The sequence below is a fragment of the Podarcis gaigeae genome, assembly GCF_964106915.1.
Source record: "Podarcis gaigeae genome assembly, chromosome: 12".
NCBI classification, from domain to species: Eukaryota; Metazoa; Chordata; class Lepidosauria; order Squamata; family Lacertidae; genus Podarcis; species Podarcis gaigeae.
Genome location: NC_139688.1, coordinates 32,331,281 through 32,357,348, shown reverse-complemented (window position 1 = coordinate 32,357,348; position 26,068 = coordinate 32,331,281). Strand labels below are relative to the sequence as shown.

General features: G+C 39.3%; 1 protein-coding gene across 6 annotated transcripts in view; it reads left to right on the top strand.

Annotated features, from left to right (window-relative positions):
* Positions 1–26,068, top strand: part of DGKB (diacylglycerol kinase beta) — a 251,989-nt gene that overhangs the window by 45,678 nt on the left and 180,243 nt on the right. For all 6 annotated transcript variants that reach the window (XM_083705272.1, XM_083705274.1, XM_083705275.1 and 3 more), the window contains 7 exons: positions 3,337–3,413; positions 4,366–4,386; positions 8,376–8,529; positions 11,239–11,376; positions 13,847–13,896; positions 14,840–14,914; positions 17,202–17,321. In XM_083705272.1, the coding sequence (XP_083561398.1) occupies positions 3,337–3,413; positions 4,366–4,386; positions 8,376–8,529; positions 11,239–11,376; positions 13,847–13,896; positions 14,840–14,914; positions 17,202–17,321 (635 nt within the window). The remainder of the gene's footprint in view (positions 1–3,336; positions 3,414–4,365; positions 4,387–8,375; positions 8,530–11,238; positions 11,377–13,846; positions 13,897–14,839; positions 14,915–17,201; positions 17,322–26,068) is intronic.

Below are 26,068 nucleotides of genomic sequence, written 5' to 3'. Positions count from 1 at the left end.
TTGTTGTGAGAGAGACTGCTGAAAATAGAGTCCTGCAAGTCCGCTGGTTAGAAACCTAATGGGAGAACAGGATCTGCTGGGCTTTTAATGTTGTAAATTTCTATATTACGTTCAGCCTCCATGCATATCTACATAAAACCTTACATCATAGAAATGCCATAAACCTGTCCTCTTCATTTCAAGGAAACCAATTTTGGGGCACAACCTGGAATCCCAGAATCGTCTTGATAGCTTTCTTTTTCTTTTTCTTTTTTAAAGTGTTCTGTTTCTAAAATTTGGTTTGACTAGGATAAAGTTGGCTCTTTGACATTTTGTTCAGAACACTGGGCAAAATTTGATCCAGCCTTGAAATTCAATTCAAGCCCAGCTAATGTAAATTGAAAAGAAATTGCTATTAAAGTGACTGAATGACGTATTCTAGGTACAGTATATGCAAAACCTTTTAGCTCTTTCTCACTGGAAACTTTTGAAGCTATTTTTCTCCCTCTCTCCTAACAAATTTGACATCACACTTCATTCTGATCTAACCATTGTGGTTGCAGCATATTAATTACCCTCGGAAACAAGGAAAGATATATGAAGCCAGCGCTATTTGTTTATTGCAAGCAGCCTGTTAACTCTTTTTGTATAATATAAGACATTTCTGAGATGCAACTGATATAAATCAGCCCACATCCTCTCACTTTGGGTGAGCACTTTTTATACCTTGCATCTATCCAGTTTGCTGTGTAGACATTTTCGCAAGGCATACACATAAATGAAAGTACATAATAAAAACTCTGCTTTCAGAAAATGCAATAGACAGGCTAGTTTACAGCAGAGGGAAAAACTTCCATTTTTTATGTCTTGTATTAGGAAGGTTTGAGGTTCATTTTGTGGTTTTTTCCTAACCTCTCCATCCCCACTCTTGTTAATTAAGTGAGGGGGGTGCTTGTAAATGCAGACATTAACTGGAAGAATTCTTATTTCTCCATTTCCTTCGGTATTTTAGAGTTCCACTTGGTGTGGGTGGGATTAGAATTCAGATTCTTAATTCAATAAATTGCAGCCATAGCAGTGGCAACTCTTTGCTCTTAAAGAGAACTTGTTGCCTTTTGTGCACTGGGGTGGGGGCATATTTTGATGGACACTTGCTTTTTCTGTACATCCAGAAAGTACCAGCACATACATCACAGCACAATCCTAACTGTGTCTACTCAGAAGTAAGTCCTCTTGAATTCAATGAGGCTTACTCCCAAATAAATGGCACGGTGGGGGCGGGGGAGGTTAGGATTGCAACATAAATCACTTTGAAAATAAAATTAGATTGCAAACCTGTCAAAAAAATAAAAACAAACATTATGCCCTCACAAAACCCCATAGATTTGGAAACAGGATATAGATTATATAAGAAGGGAGTAAATTAAAAGCTACTTACTTGATTTTTGTTCTTGTTTTATGGATACAGTGGTACCGCATGTTACACACACTTCGGGTTACAGACTCCGCTAACCCAGAAATAGTATCTCAGGTTAAGAACTTTGCTTCAGGATGAGAACAGAAATTGCATGGCAGCAGCGGGAGGCCCTATTAGCTAAAGTGGTACCTCAGGTTAAGAACAGTGTCAGGTTAAGAACGGACCTCCTAACCCGAGGTACCACTGTAATTAATACTTAAATTGTCATAATCCCTGATTTTCTGAAACTTGTACTGCCACTCAGTAAATTTGTGATGTTTACATCAACAGAATGCAAAGCAATTTGTAATATTAGGTGCCTTCTGGTATTGGTTGCTATTTCCCCAAAAAGTTGTGAAGTCCTCTGAAGCAACAGCCTATGAAGTGCAAGGAAGGTAAAATCAGGCATTGTGTGTACATTTGCATCCTTCTGGATATCCACTGCATTTGAAAGCTAGATAGCATAATTTATTTAAATTCCAATGCATCATGCAGACTTACGGTGTCCATGTTTTACAAACCAGTTCTAGATTTGTAAGGTACCATTGATAGGGAATGTTTATTTAGGTTATGAGACTTCATGGTTCCGTATACTGAATCAAGAATGGAGTTCATTTTTAGTTTAAACGAGCCTTCCCCAACCTGGTGGCCTTCGTGTATTTTAGACTTATAACAACAGCCGTGCTGGTTGAGGCTAATGGGAGTTGTAATCTATAACATCCTGAGGATAGTGGGCTGGAGAAGGCTGACCCTGATCAGTTTCTTTCACACATGTAAGACACACAAAAACCCCTACCTGGCACTTTGACCTGCATGCTGTGCGCAAGTTTCCCCTAACGCGGCAAGTAGCAGCACTTTGCGTGTGCAATTTTCACTGAGAACATGGAACAGAGAGAAAATGTTCACCCCCTTTTCTCCCCCAGTGCCACAGTCTCTGTCTGAACTGCTTTTGCTATGGCTGCCATTTGCATCAGCCACTGGCCTTTGAGTATAAAATGCAAACACGTCTAAACAACTAAGCATTGAAACTAATAATTAAAACACCAGCTGTTGCAATTTGTGTACAAGTATAAACACAAGAACACTATGAAGCAGATAACTGAGAAATATGGTAAGTCATGAAAATATCCGTTTTCTAGTACAGCATTATGATTCTAGGGCATTGTCACCAAATATTTACAAAATCTGTTCCAAATAATTCTACTCAAGACTTCTGTGATCCAGTTTACATTTTCATGTAGCTCATGAATTTTATGTTGCAGTTTACATTTTACACCACCTATTAGTAATTATATATTGCTCTTCTTTTTAGATTATAAACTCATTGACCTCTTGTTCTTCTAAGCTTGCTATTCCTCATTTGTGGTTCTGAAATCTTAAAAGTTTCCTATAGGGTCATAATATTAGGCTCCTTGTGATCCCCATGCCTCCTGTCCTTGCTTTTCTACCAGACATCTCTGATTAAGGATGGGACTGAGAACTGCTCTTTTTTTCCTGGCTGTTCTTGGAAAAACCTATTTTTTCCTCTAGGACTTAAAAGGATTTTGCTTCAATATTGTCTGGGAATCCTTGGATATCATTCTCTTGGTACTCACTCTATATTGCGCATAGTATTGTAGTAGTATGATTTAGGCAGCAATAAGTAACCTTTAAATAACTGCTAGGAGAAGCATTAATGTTTATAATTCAGCCTATGCATGTGTTGTTATTCATTAATGTTTATCTAATCTTCGCCATTCTGCTGGTTTTCCTTCTGATCATTTGGAGGATTGAAATTTTGACTATTTGTTGAAAACAGGCTTTGGTTTTGGGGTGGATGACTGATGTAAATATACTGTACTTTGTATTTCTTGTTTTGTACAAGATGAATAAATTGATGTCATCCGTCATTGTTTTTGCAGATTCTACAAAGAAAATTAAGGATGTTTTGGAAGAATTCCATGGTAATGGTGTGCTAGCAAAGTACAATCCTGAAGGGGTAACTTTGTCTGTCTTTTCTAACTTTTAGATATTTGCACTAGTTGATTGAAATTAAAGTTGCCTGACACTTTGTGCTCCAGTTGATATAAAGTAGGACTCTGGCAAATCAACAGCCCTGTGCAAAGAGCTGCAGTCGGGGTTTTGGCAGCTGGTCTCCACCCTCCATGCATAATTTTTGTTTTGTGAACTGAATAAACCTATGTGGATTCTGTGCCCATGATTTTGGCAAGACCATGCAGCGAGCCCACATGCATATAACTTATAGGCAGGTGGTGTCTTGCATCCAGAACCTAAATGTGGCTGTGTGGCAGTTTTGAGCCATATCCTGATTGTGGTCATGTGTGCAATATTTCATTCAATTCCTTACCTGTAAAATGGGAATGAAATCAATGGATGGTTGTAATGATGAGTATGAGGTGCTTCTGAATCCCCTTTAGAACCATAGAGAGAGATTCACCTTTGTCAAGTGAGAGTTTGGGCAGAGTTGGGTGTACTTAGATCATTAAAGGTAGCCTGTTCACTGGGAACATTCAGTACAAATATAGCAGTTCCTTGCACACCTACATTAAAAATGGTGGAAACAAGCCATCAGAACTTACCCATTTGGGGTCTTGTTTCAGCTGGACCCTTCAATTGTACTCCTGCAACATTAGCGATTTTCCAGACCCACACCAGACATGGTAACTTGTGCCTTCCTGGTGTGCTAATTCAAAAAGGGACTATCCAAAGTTTATACCATTTGTTAGTTTGTTGTAGAGCAATTTCTTTGTGCTTATTACTAACTACATATAAATAGATTTACTATCACTTACCGCATTATTACTTTCTGATCTTCATAGTTGTAAAAAGACTTTCGGCTGAAAATGCTGTTTTTTTAAGAACAGAAATTCAGAATTGCTGAACTGTATTACTATTATTTATATATTCTTCTTTTCCTTCATGCACTCCAGAAGCAAGATATTCTTAAACAAGTAAGCACCGTTGGTGGTTTTTTGTTTGTTTATAATGTATCTGGCATGTTACTGATTTTATGGAGCTTTGCAGAACTCTTGATACTTTTTTCTAGTTGCATGCACCTCTGCAAAAATAATACAGTTACAGAAAATGTAGACTATAGACTTCATGATTACTTCACTTTCATACTGTTCCATCCCACCCCCACCTGCACTGTTGTTTTTTGGGAAACTCATGAATAGACTTTGTTGCTGCTGTTTTCTGTGAAAGGTGAAGACACACATGTTTTGCTGGACCCTGCAAAGGCAGGGTCTCCATTGTGCTGTCGTATACATGAACTTTCCTGTTAAGATTGCATCCTTGTGGTATGTACAGAACAGCTCCAGTATTATATGGAGTAAGTAAGCCTATTCTTAAAATAGCATTCTGTGCACATTGAAATACTCATGGAGATCAGGATTGGACTGTATGTTATTTATTTTCCAAAAGAGATGGATAGAGCATTATGTATATGAACAATCAGATTTTCTGAATTCGCATGAAATGCATTATCTAGTTGCCTAATTATACTTATAAACTCCAGTCACGGAATAGCGGGAGGAGCTTAATTCATGACACTGGGTCTTATAGATATTGTTGGAACTAGAGACTAGTGATTCATTGTCTTGATCCATATTTTGTAAAACTGTGGCTTTAAGCTGGTGTGTCTGACTTGCTTTTGTCAAAGTCCTTATCTGTAGAATGAGATGTTCTTCTACCCTGTCACCTGTGAACACCCTTGTTCATAATAACCCCTTAACTTAGAAAGGTCTCTTGATAGTGAGATAGATTGGCTCCTATTTTGTGGTCCCATTTTGAGGATTAAGGACTCAGTTAAAAAAGGTAAAGGGACCCCAGACTATTAGGTCCAGTCGTTACCGACTCTGGGGTTGCGGCGCTCATCTCGATTTATTGGCCGAGGGAGCCAGCGTACAGCTTCCGGGTCATGCGGCCAGCATGACTAAGCCGCTTCTGGCAAACCAGAGCAGCACACGGAAATGTGATTTACCTTCCCGCCGGAGCGGTACCTATTTATCTACTTGCACTTTGACGTGCTTTCGAAGTTACACAGCTGCAAATAAAACTTTTCAAATGTGTTGTAAAGTGAAATATACAAATGTGACACTAGATGGCGAAAGTGAGCTATGCATAATTCAATGTATTTTCTGAAACTTTTTTTCCCCAAAGAAGCATTTTCACAGCATTTTTTATATGTGTGTAGATTCCACCTAAGAGCGTGGGAAAGAATAGACTAAGTTAGAGCAATAGAAATATATTTCTTTGTATACAGTCTTGCATGTTTTTGAACCTCCTTTGGCTATTCACATTGTACACCTCGAGAATGAGGAACTATGTCCTTTCTATTTGTATACCTACTAGTCATCAGCCTCTTGGACGGAGTAGGCGCATGTTTAAAGGAACTTTATAAGGATGCTTCAACAAAATATATTGTGCAGCCTGAAAGTCATTGTGCATGTATTGCTCTTATTGACATGCTTATTAATATTCTCTAAATTATGCCAGACATGATTTTTGGTTATGGGTGTCGTAAATGATTTCAGTATGATTCACCACCCCTCTCTTCTCATACTGCTTTCATTTATGATTATGGTGGCTGTGCATTTGTCGGACTACGTAGGGCAAAGGCATCTTGCTTGCTTTCCCTTGCAATTTGTAGCTGTTTGCATATAGATATTGCAATTTATTTTTAGTGTGTTTGCCATGACACACAGAGCAGGAGTGTGCGGATGTGTTTAGAGGACAGTGCGGACTAATAATTCTTACCTCACATGGTTCCCACAAGCTTGGTGACGCAGGGACATAATAAAGTGGATGAATATTCTTGACCACCAGCTGTAAAAATGAATAAGCTTACCTCTCCCATTAAAATTGCTCTCAGGATATTTCTTCCAAGACATCACAGATGCAGAGTCTGCTATTTCATTAGTTTTGTATTCTGGTGTTGTGTACTGCATTCTTTGCCTTCATACAAATAAGAAGTTGCTCCTTACTGGACTGGAAGAACTTGCAGTCTTAATCTAAAAGTATGTAAAACAGATTGCTATTTTCTAATATTGTCATTTAGAAGACCAAGGATGAAATTCATGTGATGGAGAAGTGCTGCACCTTTAGCATCAGTACTTAATAAGTTTCCCTCCCTCCTCCTGCTACACCCACAAAAATCATCAACAGTGTTGAGCCATAGACAGTTAAGAGTTTGACTATTGCTGGAGGGGTGGGGTGTGTGTGTCCAGTGCTTGTCACTGGGTTGTGTGAGTCAACAGTGATGCAGGTGGCACTGTGGTCTAAACCACTGAGCCGCTTGGGCTTGCTGATCAGAAGGTTGGCAGTTCGAATCCGCACAACGAGGTGAACTCATGTTGCTCTGTCCCAGCTCCTGCCAGCCTAGCAGTTCAAAAGCACACCAGTTCAAGTAGATAAATAGGTACCACTTTGGCAGGAAGGTAAACGGCATTTCCGTGCACTCTGGTTTCTGTCATGGTGTTCCTTTGCACCAGAAGTGGTTTAGTCATGCTGGCAACATAACCTAGAAAGCTGTCTGTGGACAAACACCAGCTCCCTTGGCCTGAAAGCGAGATGAGCACTGCAACCCCATAGTCGCCTTTGACTGGACTTAAGCATCCAGGGGTCCTTTACCTTTTATCCTTTGCAACAGCAAAAAAAAGCTAATGCTATCCTAGGCTGCATCAGCCAAAGTATAGTGTCCAGAGCAAGGGAAGTAATGATCCCACTCTATTCTGCCTTGCTCAGACCACACGTGGAATACTGTTTCCAGTTCTGAGCACCACAATTTAAGAAGGATATTGAGGAACTGGAATATGTGCAGAGGAAGGCAACCAAGATGATCAAAGGTCTGGAAACCAAGCCTTAGAAGGAACAGTTGAGGGAGCTGGGTATGTTTAGCCTGGAAAAGAGGAGACTGAGAGGAGATGTGCTGATAATCTTCAAATATCTAAAGGGCTGTCACATGGGAAATGGAGCAAGCTTGTTTTCTCCTGCTCCAGATAGTAGGACTCAACCCAATAGGAGATTCTGATTAAACATCAGAAAGAGCTTTCTTTCAGTAAGAACTGTTTGACAGTGGAACAGATTCCCTTGAGAGGTTGTGGACTCTCCTTCATTGGAAGTTTTTAAACATATGACCATCTGTCATGGATGCTTTAGTTGTGATTCTTGCATTGCAGGGTGCTGGAGTGAAACAAGTATTATCTCTGGTTTAGACATAACACTAAGGCCAGGGATCATGGTTTGTCTTGTCCTCACTAGTATGTGGAGGAAACAGACAGCTCAGATAGGTGTGTTCACTGTGAATCATTGTCTGGTTTGCTGTGACATACAAACTGGGTCAATAAGTATAAAAGAAATATAGAATTCAGTGTCTGGCAGGTTGAGAGGAGTTCCCTACCAGGACAGACTTTGCTCGTGTGCTCAAGACATTGATTCCATAAAACATATTTTGTTGCATTGTGCAAAATATGAGCAAGCCAGGGCTGAACTGGTGCTATACTATACTGAACTGATACCCTTGCTGGTACCTTTCCCGGGAAAATCAGAGGCTCACTATGTCAGGTTCCTACTGGAAGACCGGACAAATGCTAGAACATTAGCAGTGGCAAAGTTTTTATCGGTGGTTGAAAGAACAAATGAGCCCTATATTCTAAACAAAATGCTTGCTTAACCTGGAGGTAGGCTGTATGAATTGTGTATTGATTTGTAATGATTTGTTGGGTCTCTGGACCGTAATAAAGATTGATTGATTGATTGATTGATTGATTGATTGAATTCAGTGTCAGTTGAAAAATGGTCATATGTGTGCACATCCCATGTGTGATAGAGGCCTTGTGCCTGCAATGATCTTTATATATTTTTAGAAATTTTCAAAACAAAACATTACGTTTCATCCTAAAATACTCAGGTATAGATAATTCCCTGTCTTCTTCTACAGACAATTGACTTAGAAGGATTCAAGTTATTTATGAAGACTTTCCTGGAGGCTGACCTCCCAGAAGAATTTTGTGAGCATCTATTTACCTCATTTGGCAGCAAAATCCCTTATAGTAGTCCTATGGTAAAGAATAAGCCCCCGCTCCTTCCAGGAGGTAAGTAAATAAATAAATAAATAAATAGATAAAATGTGGTGCTTGGCGGTCTTTGTTATTGTTATCACTGGACCTATCGTTATAGTTTTGGTTAACGTGCCACCTGATCGAGGATTTAATGAAAAGGCTTTAATACTCTTTAGTGACTCACATCTTTTAGGGATGACTCAGCCTTCAGCTAGTGGGAGAGGAAGAAAAACAGCAGTCGCAATTTCAGTTTGGGCAGAGAGGGATAAAGGGTCACGCCAGGAGCTTTGCTGGAGTTAGCCGTACTGAATGTAGTCTTTAACAAATACATGTTTGAAAATGTTGTAGGAGGAAAAGCCATTGTTCGGGCAACAATTTGACAGGGGAATGGTTAATACCCCCAGCTGATTCTCCAATCCAAACCACTCTTCTCAAAGCAATGTTTTCAGTGGAACCAGGACATGTGGTTCGACCTCCGAGATGCTCAGTGGACAATCTTAGGTCCAAGTTTCATAGGTGCTTCCCAGTGTTTTATTCACCTACTCCCTTAATATTTTTACACGCTTCCCCAATCTCCATGAGTGTTGCGAGATTCCAGAGGTTGCCCGCATGCTTACCAGGGTCTGTGTTCCCTTTGGGGACAATGAGGCACAGCAGAGACTGTGATGTCTTTATGACATACGGGTTTTATTTAGACATATATACAATCTGACCCTAGATGGCGGGATTGCAGAGCATTCACATTCTGTGAGGGTCTGGCTCCCCTCTTGAGGGCAGCATTGGATTCAAAGGGCAGTGAAAAGCCGTCCTCTGTGTCTCTTCGTTCCAGTCTGTCTTCCCCAGTTCACATGGAGTTCTGCACCTCCTCTTCCTCCCTGCTAACCAACACTAGGTGCCTCCCCACAGCCTACATAGTTCAAAGTTGAAATGCTAAACCTGTGCTTTGCATCTGCCCACTAGCACACAGGAAAGAATGGGCCCCACTCCCCCTTGCCTGGCACTCTTGCCCTCCAGTGGTTTCCTTGATGGGCCACCACTGACCTTTCCAGCTAATGGGCCATCCAGCTGGCACTGACAAGTTGGCTTGGCTTGTTAGCATAACTAAATCCAGCAGGGGTTCTGTGTTTAGCAACGTTTAATCAGAACTTGATTAGATCTGACGTTTACTACATCCAGGTATTATGGGGTGAATCTGGCACCCAGGAATTTAGGCGAATCTGGCCCCACGCAAACTCACAACGATATTCATTAAGTACCGAAAGTTACATGCATAGTAGGCCTCTGCATTTTCTGTTGAAGCACAAGGACTGGGGGTGCTTCAGTATACAGCTTAGTTCTTATTTAGGTTTTTTTTTTTTCTTCCAGCACTCAATGCCCATTGAAATTACTGGGACCAGATTGTATTTGTATTACTGCCGTGGTTTGTACAAGGACTTTTAATTGTCTTGTTTTTGTTTGGATAATGTGCTGTTCGGGGGATTGCTGTTAATTAATATGTACTAGGTTTTGTTCCTTGCACTAAGCAAATAAATGGTTTGTTCTAAGAGGGCTTTTTGTGTCCAAATTGCCTTCAAAGGCAAAAGTTGCACATTCAAATTATACTATGTTGTTTTAAAAAATAACGGCAGGCAAGTTTACATGAAGGTGCAAATATTCAGAGTTAACCTGAGGAGCAAAGAACCAGTAGCATAGTACCATTAATTAAAAACATTTGGACACCTAACAAAAGAAGTGAGAAACCTTTTGATTCGTTGAAATTCCTCATTAAGCTGGGTGTTAAACAAAAGTTTCTCTCTCTCTCTCTCTCTCTCTGTGTGTGTGTGTTTGTGTGTGTGTGTGAGAGAGAAATACTTTTGTTTAATACTCTCTCACACTCTGTGTGTATGTCTGTGTGTGTCTGTGTGTGTGTCAAAGAAGAGAGAGAGAGAGAGAGAGAGAGAGAGAGAGATGCTTTTGAGCATGGTGAAAAGCTCTAGTTTGCAGTTTTTATAATGGGGAAACCCAGCCTTCTAACAGCTCTCAGTGCCCTTAACAAACCAGTTCCCAGGATTCTTTGGGAGAAGTAATGACTGTTTATCATTGTATCGATGGACTGGGGTCTTTCTGACTCTCCTCTCCCTCCTTCTACACTTGCACTTAACCCTGCCTTCCAGAACTGTTCCTGTCCCTTCTAAGGAGTTTAACGGCAGGTTGCTTTCAACTGATGCTTTCCACCAGGCTAAGGATTTAAGGCATCGTTGGTGTTTGGGACAGCTGCTATTTTCTTCCTCACATTTGTATCTGAAAAACTGGTGGGAATAGCAGAACATAGAATACCGCATTCATTGTACTCCCTTTTTATTATCCTAGCTGAACTTTATCCTCTTGTTCTCCAACTTTCCTCCACTCTTCTGCCACTTTCTCAGTCTCTAACAAGAAAGAAAAGCAGCTACTGAAAAGATTGCTCTGTTGCTGTTTTCCTTCCTTCTAATGGAAACGCTAATCTGCCGCTCAGTTGGGTAGTGGGGGTGAAGGAGGCTAGACAGGGCCCCTCCAGAGACAGGATCTGTCCCAAGGAGGCAGTGGTTCTCCATTCTAGGTTTTGCCCATCATTGGTACAAAAAATGGTAACAGGTTTCACAGATGCTACAGGGAGAAATAAGTTTTTCTGGGCAGGAAATCAAATGTGGGAAGTCATTTTTTAAAAGTTCTGTTTTATTGGTAAGCATTTTCTTAAAATTAAAAATGTGAATATTATTTCAGGTTTGCGAATTACTAAAAGCATGACACCATCTCGCCCACCGCCCTCCACTTTGCACATACCAGAAGTTATCCAGTTGAAAGATATTGTTTGCTATCTTTCCCTTCTTGAAAGAGGAAGACCTGAAGACAAACTAGAATGTATGTAGTATATGTAGAGTATATCCGTGCTGGTTTTTTGTGTGTGTGTTTTTAAACTCAGTTAACCAATGGCAGTTGTATCTAATTGTTGCAAATTTGAGGTGTAAAGGATGTTTATGACAATTTGTTACAATCTCCATTCAAGGCTTATTGACCCATGTATGAGGATATATATAATGTGATTATATAAATTGATTTTCTGAAGCTTTGCTTTCAACTTTCTCTCTTAGGTTTTATAAACTCAAGTGTGTACCTATTTATTTGGATCATCATTTGTAAATAGAGAGGTTTTACTCAGAGTACACCCATTGGATCCATTTCAGTGGGTCTACTCTGAGTAAAAGTTAATTGAATTCAATCAATTATGAAAATTCAAATGCCAGAATGTCACAAATTTCCCACTTTATAAAAAAATGTAATGATTAATATTTGATCCTGGACCATGCGATCAACTTTAACATGAAAATGACATGATACATTTTCATAAAACCTGCATCAGCTGATTTTTCAGATTTTGACATTTAACATGCTTAAAAGATGTGGGATTAATAAAACTGATTTCAGCTCATTTTGTAGAAAAGCTCTGAGACGCAAGGGCCTGACCATTAGCACCTGGGCGATATCCAATGCAGGTCATATTCATAGTAGACCCATTTAAATCAGTTGACTTAAATCCATTGGTTTCCAATGAATCTCCTCTGATTACAACTTTAATCACCCATTATCAATAGTTGTTGAAGCAGTTTGTTTTCCAGACGATGTTTTACGGATTTGCTACCTGTAGAATAGAAATGACCCAAACTCAGTTGGAACCCAAAGATGGATCTTTGTCCCATTAGACTGCAAGTATGGCTGAGCTCATGATGTCATTTAAATGTAAAAAGCAACTCAAAGAGAGAGGTTGCCGTACCCACAAAATAAACCCATTATGCAAATCTGTGGACCAAAACATTCAGTCTATCTAGTTAAGCCCTTTGGGGTCCCGACCTTCTCCTCCTTTAAAAACCAGTAAGAGTTAAAAGTGTGTAATATTGACTGAATTGCACTCCTTTCATTAAAAACCCAAGATCTTGAATGTTTTCAGGTCTTTGATGCACTTGGTAGCAGTATGGGTTGTTAATAACATTTGCTGTGAAATTGTAGACAGTAGGCTCTATCTGCTGGAGATTCAGGTTCACTGCAAGCTGAGAGATAAGAGTCACCCCCCCCCCCACACACACTTGTCCTGTTTGTAAAGTACATAACTTGCCTAAGGATGTCATGTGAAGCAGTTTATTTTCTGAAGATTTCATTCATATGGATCTAACTGTATTGTGTTCTTAGTGTGATCCTTTCTGTTATATTTCATTAAAATGTGTGGTGTGCATGTACATGAATGAGAGATGGATGGATGGATTTCTAAGGCCTGGTTTGCATGCCCTGTTAGACTACAGTTTAAAATAAACTGTGCTTTAATGTTCATGAGTTCTTGCCTCCTCCCACCTGACACATTGCCTGTGCCACGCAGGGGAAGAACAAACCAAAGTTTGGCTTGTGGTGTTGTCCGAACCTAGGCTGCTGGTTTGCTTCTCTCCATGAGTGGCAAGCCAAGGTTTGTTTTTGCCTTATGCTGCTTCTGACTTGTTTGTTTGTGGTTGCCTGTGTGGCCCACTAGGAGTGGGAGAGAAGCAAAGCACCTGTGCACGTTAAGCCAATGTTTACTTTATTTTACATTACTTTACTAGGGTTTTAACATAGAATGCAAACCGGGCCTAAGACTGGTTCACAGAAACTGCTTTCCTTCTGCACACATGGACCCCAGGCTGTTGCCTGGTTATAGATTTATGGAACTCAAAGAATGTGTGTGCTAAGCACTCTCAGATACAACTGGCCCATGAAGCCATGTGATGACGCTACAAGGAACGTGGATATTGGCTATACCTGTAAATTACCCAGTTCACATGTGATGCATATAAATTCATTTTCTGTACAAAAATATGCTTATTTTTTAAAAAAAGAAATAAGCTATGAGGGGAAGTAAGATGCGTACAAGTCTCCAACTTACATATGATAGGTGATTGCAATGATTGATCACATCTGGTTTTTCAAGGGGAGGGCATAGGGTGGGGAAGGGAATTGACACTTCTAGTGAATATTTCCCCTGTTAGGCATTTGCTGTTTCATTATAGATTCTTGCTTTAAAAATATTTAATATTTAAATATTGCTGAAAACTGAGTTAAAATATATGTGGTTGCCCTCATTCAGAAAAAGATGATAGGTTGATTCAGGTGAAACCTTAAGTCAGGCTGTGGAAACTATGATCATTCAGATGTATTGAACTACAGCTCCCTTCACATTTGCATACTGCAAATGATGGCAGTATGTGGGAGGATGGTAAATGGAAGAGTTCTGGTCTATTGATGACGTAAATTAAAAATATGAGCTCATTGCTTTCTTACATAATGGTTTTAATATTTTCTTTCTCCTTAGTTATGTTTCGCTTGTATGACACAGATGGCAATGGTTTCCTGGATAGCTCGGTAATTTTATTAATTCATGGCAGCATTTGTTAATGTTGTAATGTGACAGAAACAGAAAATTTGTAAGAATTTGCAGGTGTTTGTGTTAAATACACAACAGATAGTTTCATCAAAATTGCAGCTGTAGAGTTTGATCCCAAATAAGCTGTTCCCGACTAAGCTGTTTGCACTTGTTGAGTCAGAACTGATGTCAGTGGGAACTAAGTTTCGCTGAACAAATCACCAAAGTGATCTCACAAAACCACTGCTTTGTGAGGAAGTTCTTTCCACTTGCTAAACAATACCTTTTAGATTTAAGCCAATGTAAGAAATCCATGTAAATGAAACAGGGATTTGTATAAGCAAGGCAAGAAAATAAACATTTTTTTATATAAAAAAAGTTTTCAAGTGGTAGGTTGGAATGAAGCACTTAAGTTGTATGTAGTTGTGCAGAAAAAAAAATATTATTTGCCTCCATGACTCCACAGAGACAGCCATGTTTATTTGCACAGTTTTCCCTGAGAGCAACAGTACATGATGTTACTGTTGGTATATAAAGCTCTCATCAGCTTGAAACTAGTTTACTTGAAGGATTACCTCACCCCATATATGCTTAGATCTGTGGAACTGGCTTTTAAACAATGAATGGATCTTTCTGTGTGGTACCATCAATTCTTGCCAACCCTGCTTGATTCTGTAGCCCCTTTCTGCTTTCAGTCATGTTCCAGTACGAAAATTCTAAAATGTTATTATGTTATTTCAGCAAGATGAATTAATGTTTAATACTTGTTTTACCAAAAATAAACCCCCAAAAACATTGTCAATTAAATTTTAAAATACCTGTTTAGTTTGTGTTAAAACAATTCAGTTAACTTCATTAAATTCAAGGAGAAATATGCATAAATTAACAAGCAATTTTGTAAGCATGTTTAACAAGGATCATGTATCTTGCTTTCATGCCTAGGAACTGGAAAACATTATCGCTCAGATGATGCACGTTGCAGAATATCTTGAATGGGATGTCACTGAACTCAGTCCAGTAAGCATTTCTTCAGGTCAATGATTTAATTAATAATGAAGGTATCTAAGGTCTGTTTTGAATAATTTGATTTAAGGTTAACGTTTTGTTTGTTTGCTTATTTAGATCATTGCCATAGCACTTGTTATATAAAAATATGTACATAAAACGAAAACAGCAACGCACATATTACACAATATTTATAATAAATTGTTATTTAAAAAAGTCATTAATACAAATTGCTAACGTATGCTGATATTAGTGTCTTATCACAATACACTTCTCCACTCAATGCCACTCATTCTCTTGACTCTTACCATGACTCCAACCACCCATCTCACAAGGTTCCCTGGAACCTGCTGACATCAACCTGGTCTCTAACTCAAGGCTTGCTATTATGGGTAGGCACCAAGGGAGATGGAGCTCCCTCAGGTTGACCACAGATGTTTCTCATTTAGCCACTCTGGATGCATCACATTTAGTTTTATGAGTTTCCCATGAGGACCAAAGAATGGCAAATAGGACACTCTCTGCTCGGAGTCCTTTCTCTGACCTCTGCTTACCTCTCCTTCTCCAGCTGCTTTACTGTTATAGCAGAGTGGCTTGAAGTTAAACCTTTTGGCTTAATGTTGGCGCAGACATCAAAGTAACGGGAACTTAATTCAGCATCATTTGTGACTGGAGAATGGTCCTGAGTGGTCGAAGCAGCAGCTTCTGCCAACTGCTGTCATATTAAATCGTGATAACAGTGTGGTGGTGTAGTGGTTAAGAGCAGTAGATTCATAATCTGGTGAACCGGGTTCGCATCCCTGCTCCTCCACATGCAGCTGCTGGGTGACCTTGGGCCAGTCACACTTCTTTGAAGTCTCTCAGCCTCACTCACCTCACAGAGTGTTTGTTGTGAGGGAGGAAGGGAAAGGAGAATGTTGGGCGCTTTGAGACTCCTTCGGGTAGTGATAAAGCAGGATATCTAATCCAAACTCCTCTTCTTCTTGTGTCACGGACAAAGGTTTACCCGATTTGAGCTCTTAAAATAAGATGCAAGGTATTTTTTTAACGCACAAACCCTTTATCTCTGAACTTGACGAGTGCCTTCCGTTGCACTTAAGTTTTAGAATCTCTTGATGGAAGGACTGCCTAGGGAGAAAACAAAATCCTTGCAAGGTCTGCTCAGTGAATAGGTACAGCAAGTGACTCATTAAGTGTCGCAGATAGGATTAAGTACAGGTATATTTTTGTATGCTTTCCAGTCTGTTTCCTTAACTACACCCTTTTTCTACAATTGATAGTTAAACTGTAAAGAGCTGTGAATCAAAAGGGAAGAGGAAAATAATTATATTTAGATTTGAGTTCCTTTGTTCTATTACATTGTGATGGAGTGCAATGGTCATGGCGGTAAGGAAGAGTCCACTGGCAACTGGCTGAGCTAATGGAGTTGAGACCACACTATTCCACCTCTCCTTTAGATGCAGCCTGATGGAAAGGGATCATCCCCTTGGATCCACCAGTCAGACTGACCATTTTGTAGAGATCTGGTGCTCTCAGATGACAGTAGGCAAGAATTTTCACAAAAGCACACCTTAAATGTATTGATGTTTTATCTCACCTTTTCCTTTCTTTTACTATTATAAGTAAATTTACTAATATAAACAAATAAGACTGCAGTCTGGTTTTTTAAGTGCTTTTTTGAAACTTCCCTCTTTGCTAGTCAGAATTTCAGCGATAGAATTGAAGCAAGCACTGCTGGGAGATGAAAATGGAGAAACAAAACAAAGCAAATATAGCTTAAGAAGCTATACTGTTCCATAGGTAAGGTAAAGGGACCCCTGACCATTAGGTCCAGTCATGACCGACTCTGGGGTTGCGGCGCTCATCTCGCTTTATTGGCTGAGGGAGCTGGCGTACAGCTTCTGGGTCATGTGGCCAGCATGACTAAGCCGCTTCTGGTGAACCAGAGCAGTGAATGGAAATGCCGTTTACCTTCCCGCCGGTACCTATTTATCTACTTGCACTTTGACATGCTTTTGAACTGCTAGGTGGGCAGGAGCAGGGACTGAGCAATGGGAGCTCACACTGTTGGGGGATTCGAACCACTGACCTAGGCTCTGTGGTTTAACCCACAGCGCCACCTGCATCCCATACTATTCCATATTTCAATGTAAAATTGTCTCAAGTGAGAAAAAATGTTTTAGCTTTATGAGCTATGTCACTTTCTATTTTCATGTGTAGTAAGTGGTTCTCAGCTTTCATGCGTTCTTCCTTGATGTCATTTACTTTAATATTCGGTTTCCTTCCTTTATTCTAACAGATTCTTCATGAGATGATGGAAGAAATTGACTATGACCATGATGGCACCGTTTCCTTGGAAGAATGGATCCAGGGAGGGATGACTACAATCCCACTCTTAGTGTTGCTTGGACTGGAGAGTGTAAGAGCCACCAAAAAGATAAATCAAAGGATGAATGAACCACAACCCATCATATCATTTCTCTTGTGTCAGTTGGTGTAAACCCAGCATATGATTGCTTTTTTTGTTTGGTTGTTTAGGGCGAAACCCTTAGTGGCACCTCTGAGAACTTTTTAAGGGTCCTGGTATTCCTTTTATCCTGGAAATCTGGAAATAACACATGATAGGGTGGCTATAAAAATGAGAGTTCTACTCCCTCCCTCTTCTGTAGAGCATTAAAACAAATAATAGGATGCTTTGTATAGCAGCAGTCCATGCCTAACTGACAAGTGTTGTTGTGGGTTGGGTTTCATCACTCTTTCTGAAACAGAATTTTATTGTTGTGAACTGCTTTGGAAGCTGAAATTGTGTCTGGATTTGGGAGTTTTCTTCTAGATGCAAACACTCATGAAGAATTGCCCAATCTGGATAGGGATTAGGACTGTAGCAAAGGGTTAAAACCTGCCTCCCCCATGCCATGGTTCTGGTGTCAATCATTCCCCGTGGGGGTTCTCTTTAATAGAAAAAAGGAAGAATGCAAAAGCCAGTCATGTGACTAATGTCTTTCTGGATTGCTTACTGGGTCTCTTTCCTTGGCCCCTGAAGCTTCTTTTAGCCCCTCTCAATTTTTCTTTTAAAAATACTACCTTAAAGTGATGGCGATGCTTAACTTTGGAACCACTGGATGTATAAATTTAAAAAGTTGGGATTCTATAATTTCTATATAATCCATTAAGAAGTGCAGCTCTCTTACTGAATTAACAGCTTTTTTAGTCTGGAAAAACCATATAAGTACATGGAAGGAAATATTTTTAAGTGTCTTGTAGAAAAATGATGCTATTGTGAAATAATTATCCCTATCTTATTTTTCATTCACTTTCTTATTATTTCCCTTATTTATTTCATGCTCTTGCAGCTTCTCTGCAGGCATAGCTCTTATTGGGATAAATGGGAGATTTGTCTGCAGAGCAGCTGCAAAATTGACTAATAATAGTAATAATAATTATTATAATTGCATTTCTATGCCACCCTTAGTACTACAATTAGGTTGCTGAACAAAACAATTAAGATACAATGCAATTATATGGATTAATTAACTAGATCATATTTACATAATGCAACTATCAAAAGTTGTTTTCTTTAATGTGTTATTTGTAAAAGTCATTAGAAACAAAATTCACAAAAACGTAATAATTAATTTCTTTTATACTAACCCAAGAAGCCTTTAATGCCTTCCAGTTTCAATGAACAAAGTGTGCAGTTCCCTTTTGACATCTTCAGCATTATGAAATATACTTATTCTTTAGTTAGATTGGCTTATACCAAGAGCTACAGCCCAGAGGTGGAGCATATGTTTTGCATGGGAAAGGTGTCAGATTCAGTTCCTAGCATACCCAGTTAGGTAGAGTTGCCATATTTCAAAAAGTAAAAACCAGGACACCCTGAAAGTTGTTGAGTGTTTTTTTAAAGGAAGAGCCCAGTTTTTTGGCACTTTTTAAAGGAAAACCCAAAGGTTGGTAAGCTTTTCTTTTTACAGAAACACGTTTTTGTTTTTTTTTGTTGTTGACTTGCCTAAGACCCAAGACAAAGCGCTGCCTTTCAGAAATTCCCCCGGACATCAATTCCGCCTTTGAAATCCCTCTAATGTCCAGGAAAATCTGGACGTAATGCAGCCCTACAGTTAGGAATGGTAAGACTTCTGTTGAGAAGTCTGTGTAGATCAGGGATGGGGAACCTGTTGCCCTCAATTAATTTTGGGCTATAATTTTCATGAATTCCAGTGGTGGGAACTTGCAGCCCTGCAGATGTTCTTCAACTCCAACTTGCCCCAACCAGCATGGTCAGAGTTGATCTGAAGGGCCACATGGGTCTCCTCTCATTTGTGTAGTGCTATGATTCTCAGTTCTTCCCCCCTGTGATGGTTTGTGAATGCTCTTTACAAGAAATACCTCTGCTCACTCATATATATACACACACACACACACACACACACACATACATACACACATATACATACATACACACACACACACACACACACACATATATATGTCTTTATTTTACATATGTACAGGCAGTGCATTACAACCATGCATCCGAATCCTCCGGCTCAGATTCTGGGAGTGGCTTATGCCGGCTCCTTCTCCAACAGAAAAGGCGGGGAAGTTTCACGTGATGCCTCTCCCCCCTCCTCTTTAACACTCTCCTTTCCCTGGCAGACGGAATAGGCATTGTTTCACTGTCTGTGCCAGAACTTCCTGTGTGGTGTTGAGGCTCTGGTTCAACATATGTGAGCCGTCCCGCCTCCTGGCTTTCCCCTCTTTCCTCAATTGCCACTTCCTGCCCCCCTTCCTTTGCCTTTCTCTGCTCCCCCCCCCCCCCGCATTCTCTGGCAATACCATGACATCACCCCCCCCTTTCTAAGACCCCCCCCATCTGCATCACTCTCATTCTCTTCTGAGGATTGAAAATCTTCCTCTTCCTCAGAACCAGAACCAAACAGTAAAACAAGAAAGAAATGAAAAATTTGTCTTATACGATATTTTTATTCCAAATTCTTCTTTTTCGACTTCCTTCATCCTGTACACGGTTTTCTAGTTTCTCCTTCTAAACTGTCTCTTTTTTGAGTTATTTTTCAAAATTGTAACCTAAGAACCATCAATCTTCCTGCAGAAGTTAATTGAAACAAAACCAGGTATTTATTTGGGGGCACTCCTTTTAAAATATTCTCTACATTTCCCCATTCTTTCTGGAACTTTTGTTTGGGCCGTTCCCTAATTGCTTCCGTCAATCTGGCCAGTTCAATATAATCTAACAATTTATCTGCCATTCCTTTTTTGTGGGCGTAATTTCCTTTTTCCAATTTCTGGCAATAGGTATTCTAGCAGCCCCTGTAGCATAGAGAAATATTTTTTTATTTTCTTTTGTGATATCTGTGTCTGTTATCGCTAACAGGAAAGCTTCTGTTCTCTTTACAAACCTCTGTTTAAACATTTTCTTTAATTCTTCATAAACTAAATCCCAGAAGCATTTGATTTTGTTACAGGTCTACCAAATATGTATGAGTGTCCTTTCCATTTTATTGCATCTCCAGCACAGGGCTGTTTTTATTTTATACATTTTTGCTATTTTGCCTGGTGTTAAATACCATCTATAAAACATCTTGATTAGGTTTTCCTTTAATGCCTCACAAGCCGTGAATTTCCAATTCTTTTTCCATTATTCCTCCCATGATGTTAAATTAATAGATTTTCCTATATCTATAGCCCACCCGATCATTACATCTTTGACCTGTTCTTCTTTGACTTCCCACTCCAATAATGTATCATAGGTTTTATAGATTATTTTAACCTTATTTTGTAACAACACTTTATCTAATCATGAGAGTTCTTTAGAGAAGTCTTTCTTCTTGTCTGCCCTAAACACTTCATGTAATTGATGGTATTGGATCCAAGCTGTTAGATGTTGTTTTATTTCCTCGTAGTTTTTTAATACCAATTTGTCCTCTTTCTCCTTTACTAAATCCTTATATGTGGCCCAATTTACCTCCATATTTTTCTTTTTTATTGTTATTGTTATAACAATATGATTCTCAGTTCTCTACCTGAAGTACAGCTGGAGGGTATGGACCCCTAATGTTTTGCTGATGGGCACCACTCTGTCTTCAAAACAACCCTGTGGCATCTGCCTAAAGCTCCCCCTCCTGATTTTTTTATTTTTTAACTTTGTGTTTGTGTTTGGCAGGGGGACATTGCCTACTTTCTGGTCATGTTTTACTTCATGGGTGGGCAAACTAAGGCCTGGGGGCTGGATCCGGCCCAATCGCCTTCTAAATCTGGCCCCTGGATGGTCCGGGAATCAGCGTGTTTTTACATGAGTAGAATGTAAAATGCATTTCTAGGTTTATTTAAAATGCATCTCCGGGTTATTTCTGGGGCACAGGAATTTGTTCACCCCCCCCAAAAAAAAGATATACTCCGGCCCCTCACAAGGTCTGATGGACAGTGGACTGGCCCCCTGCTGAAAAAGTTTGCTGACCCCTGTTTTACTTGCTTCTTTCGGAGGTTATTTCTTTAGTGCCACTCAGAACCTCTCCCAATCTTTCTTCTGTGAAATGGGTATTTTGTGGTGCCCATGACAGCTTCTTAGATTTCCCAAGTGCCCCTGGAGCAAAAAGGCTGGAGACCTCAGATGTACGTCAATCATTTTATTAGTGTGCCTCCTCCTTCTCCTTGTTATTACTATTGTTAATTTATTATCTGCCCTTCTCCACATCCAAAATTTGTCCCTGTTCACAATTTTTGAACTATGCATACTTTTAAAAAGAAAGGTATATACTATATATAGCTGGATGATTTCTACCCGCTTCACCTTACTCATGCCATTTTTCAGAGCTCTGAATCCTCCTCCTTCTCGCTTGAAAACACATATAAAAATATATCAACATGAGATACAAAATCTCAGTTAAAACCAAAGCAATGTAATGAATAAAACAGCACAAGAGACATGAAACAAACAAGTGCAGAATGGGTCATGTGACAAGAAGGTTATGAAAAAACTAAATCAGTTTAATAACGCTTGTTGAAATATCCAAGTTGGTGTACAAAACACATTACAGATGGTGCCAGCTTCATTTCATTAGGGAAAGTGTTCCCTTATGCCTGGTCCAACTGCACTAAATGCCTAATTTCTTGTTGAAGACGCCAGGCCTAGTCACACTTGCTTCAGCAGCAGATTGCAATGAGGGCAGGGGTGTGAGAAATAAGGCTGATTTTAAAATACTCTGTCCCCAGGTTCTTTAGGACCTTATGTGCTTAATAGTAAGACCCTGAATTCTGCACCACGTTCACCTTCCAAACCAGTCTTGAAAGGCAATTCCACAGAACTGATTACAATAGCATATCTGTGAGGTAAAAAAAGGTAAAGGACCCCTGGACAGTTAAGACCAGTCAAGGGCGACTATGGGGTTGCGGCGCTCATCTTGCTTTCAGTCCGACGGAGCTGGCGTTTGTCACAGACAGCTTTCCAGGTCATGTGGCCAGCATGACTAAACCACTTTTGGTGCAACGGGACACCATGACAGAAACCAGAGCACACAGAAACACCCTTTACCTTCCTGCCACAGTGGTACCTATTTATTTACTTGCACTGGCAAGCTTTTGAATGGCTACGTTGGCAGCCATGGTTGGTTAAAGGCACTCCTTTGCCACTGAAGTCGCCTGAGCCTTGAGTGAAAAATTATCCTCCCTGCATCTCTGCTGGTCCTCTTCCTCCTCAAACAGCCATTCAGCCAACCCTCGCATCACTGTTGCTTTCTCTGCGTTGGTAAACTGACACAGGAGCAGCAGTGGTGAGAAAGGGGACAAGCTCTCACTTTTGGCAACCCATCACTGCTGCCATCATGAAGTTGTTACAATAAGTGCCACACTTTAACAACAACAAAAAGAGATGGCAGTATTGCATACTGTTGAGTACCCCCTGAAAAAAAACAACACTGGTTCAAGCCATGCTTAAGGTGGCTTACAACATGAAAAAATACTTTATTCCACCATAACAAAAGTAGTCATAAACAATAAATAAAATATCAAAAAAATCCACAACCAAACTGAACAATATTCACATTAATCATAAGAGCTAAAATAAATGTGCAAAAATAATATCAATAACAGCAACAATCCTCTGCCCAACAAAACTCTCTAAACAAATACTCGAGCCCAAAAATCTGTTCAGCTTTTGTAGCTGGAGACAGTCAGGGCCCTACCCTCCCAGAACAGGTGGAGAAATGTCTGCAAGGCAGGGAGCATGTCTTCCAGGGCTCACAGCCAAAATGAATTGGTTTGGTAAAATACCCGACACCATGCCTTTCCCCCTAACTATAAAAGAACTACGGTACTTTTTGGAGTGTGCTCAGCCTTTGTAATTTGTGTTCTCTTTCCCTGGCACTAGATGTCAGAGTTGCACTGCAATTTCTTTTCCTGTGTCATCCAAAATGTGATTTTTAAAAGCTTCGTAACAGGTGTCCTTGTAACATGCAATACTATAAGTCCTATGAGCCTACTGAGTTTTAAAATTAACCTTTTAAAAAATAAATATATGAATGAATAAGTAAATATGTGGCTGATGAAAATTTACATTCAAAGTATAGAGAGTTGTTGCTGAATTGGTCCACAAGCAGATAAGTATGATTGATGCCAGAGTGATTATCTCAATGCAAACCTTCATTGTACCTCCACTGCTACACTTTGCAAGAAGGATGCATAGTTGGGACTTGTTTTGCAGGGTATATATACAAATTTATACAAGAATGCACAATATATCTGATACATATAAACACTATTGAAAATTTTAGAATCCCTCATTCAGCTTAAGCAGAATGTGTTCTTTTATTCCAGTTTTAAAATGAGTGTAAAATGGAAGACTATCTATGACGATCTTAAAAGTCTGGAGAGTACTTCAACAAATTGTAGGATATTTCTACACATACTCTGACACTGTGAGATTTAGTGAGGTTTAAGTATGAAATCCTGTTTTCTGGAGAAATATTTCTTGAAGGAAGTTTTATTGCTGTTCTTTGGATTTCCACAGGAGGGAGTAGCTTTAATTCTTTTTGCAAACTATCTCAGAAACCGCTTTGGGGAGCTGTTGCAAAGTTCATATTCTTGAGCAAAGACGAAACTTTGCGAGTGCTAAGAGTTTCTGTTATAACCTAGAATGGTTTTTCCCACCCTGTTGGATTTTGAATTTTAATATGGGACATTGCTAAAAGGATTTTCTCATTCCCTTTTCTCTGATACATACACACTAAATAAGAATAAAATAAGGGTGGAGAGAGAGGCAACTGCCTTACCAATTCCACAGCACATATGCCAAGTTTATTTTTCTTTATTTTTTTATATGCTGCCTTTCATTGCCGCCTTTCATTGGTACTTATGCCAGGGTAGGGTACAACATAAAATAAACATCAGTAAAACAAAAACCAGTTCTCAAAAACAACAGCCAAAAGAAGCAACTAAAAACAGCGCTGCAAGAAGGCTAAATATTCTGAAGCAACCAGAACCCAGTGAAAATTGCTTTAGCTGTCCAACCTCTTTGCAGAATTCAATCAGCTTTACAGACAGTGAGGCACACAACTAGTGAAATAGTGTAACCCCTTTTTTCCCATTTGTACCCATTTTTACTGTTAGTACTGATAGTACTGAAGTCCATGGCAAGTGAGTTTTTCCCTTGGCCTCTTTCTTGTTCGCCACCTGCAGTCCATGCACAGATACCAAGCTAGTGCATGACATGGAAACCATAGTTAAGAACGTGATTAAGTAAAGATAGACAAATCAGCATTACTACATGTGGGAAATTGGAAAGAGGGGGAGAGAGCTAACAACTACAAATACGGAACAGAAAAATGGGTGAAATCTTTTTTAAAAATATATATATTATTTTTTTACAAAGAAAAAAAACTTTTCAAATTTTAATATAAATCATAAGTTACTTTATCAATTGGCTTCCCATCCTCCCCTTCCATGGTTTCCATATTGACCCTTAAATGCTGCATATTTTGCCTATACTATTCACCACATTCAATTTAATCTTAATAATTCACTCTGTTGCTCATATTTCAAATCCTGCTCACATTTTCTTCTTGCTATAGTAGTTCTTTAAATACTCAATAAAAGGTTTCCAGTCCTCAAGGATTATTTTTTTTTGTCATTTTGGTTTCTAATCTTTGCTGTTAATCTTGCCAGTTCCACATACTCCATCATTTTCAAAAGCCAGTCTACTTTTATTGGAACCTCTCCTTCTGAGTGAAATCTTAACTGTTGCTAAGTCTTCTTTCTCCCTTTTTTTTGCCTGTAACCATGAGGTTCAAGGGTGGACTACAACAATTGAAAGCACAATATTAAAAATAAGTTAAAACAAATGACAGTCAAGAGGCTAGGGTGGGTCCTAAGAATTTGGTATAGATAAAAGGAAGTTGGTGGGTGACTTGTGAGAATTGCTCAACGTAGTCCTACGTATTTTATTTTAAATCTCATTTATGGTGGTGATATAACAACATGACTTTTCCATTCTAGAAATTATTTAAGTTACAATTACACATAATTATATGTAACAGCTAAGGTGGCTGATATTTGGCAGAAAACCAGAGCAAAAATCTAATATGTTATTTTCCCAAAGTGCACTGTATTTATGTAATGGGATCTGTGGATCAGTTGCAGCCTGTAACTCAAGTATTTTAATTGGCAGAACACCCACATTCAAGACTTGTTTGTTTCTCTGATAAGGAAAATGCCAGCTAAGTCGCTCCATATGTTCTGTTCCAATGGAGGCGAAATCACATGTAATGACCATTCTTTTGAATAAATGGCAAAAATTAAAACTGCTGTGCAACTATAAATATCTCTTAATTATGCATTTTATGTTATTTTTTAAAATAAATATATTTGAGATATCTGTTCCCCTTTCCTGGGGGGGGGGGGGGCTTCTTGCTGGTGACCAGTTCAGTGTCTCTGTGTGAAACTTTCGGTTTAATCTGAATTCAGATGCTTTCATCTAGTGATAATCTTTCATGAACTGAAAGCCAAGCACAGGAAAAGATTATTAAAGGAAAATGCCTTGGCATAGCAAGGGCTATATGTGTTCACAGCCCTAGCTGGAGAAGAAATCTATGCATGCAAAATAATTAAATAAATGTATATCATTCCAGACACAATAACAATGCAGGAAAGGTTGCA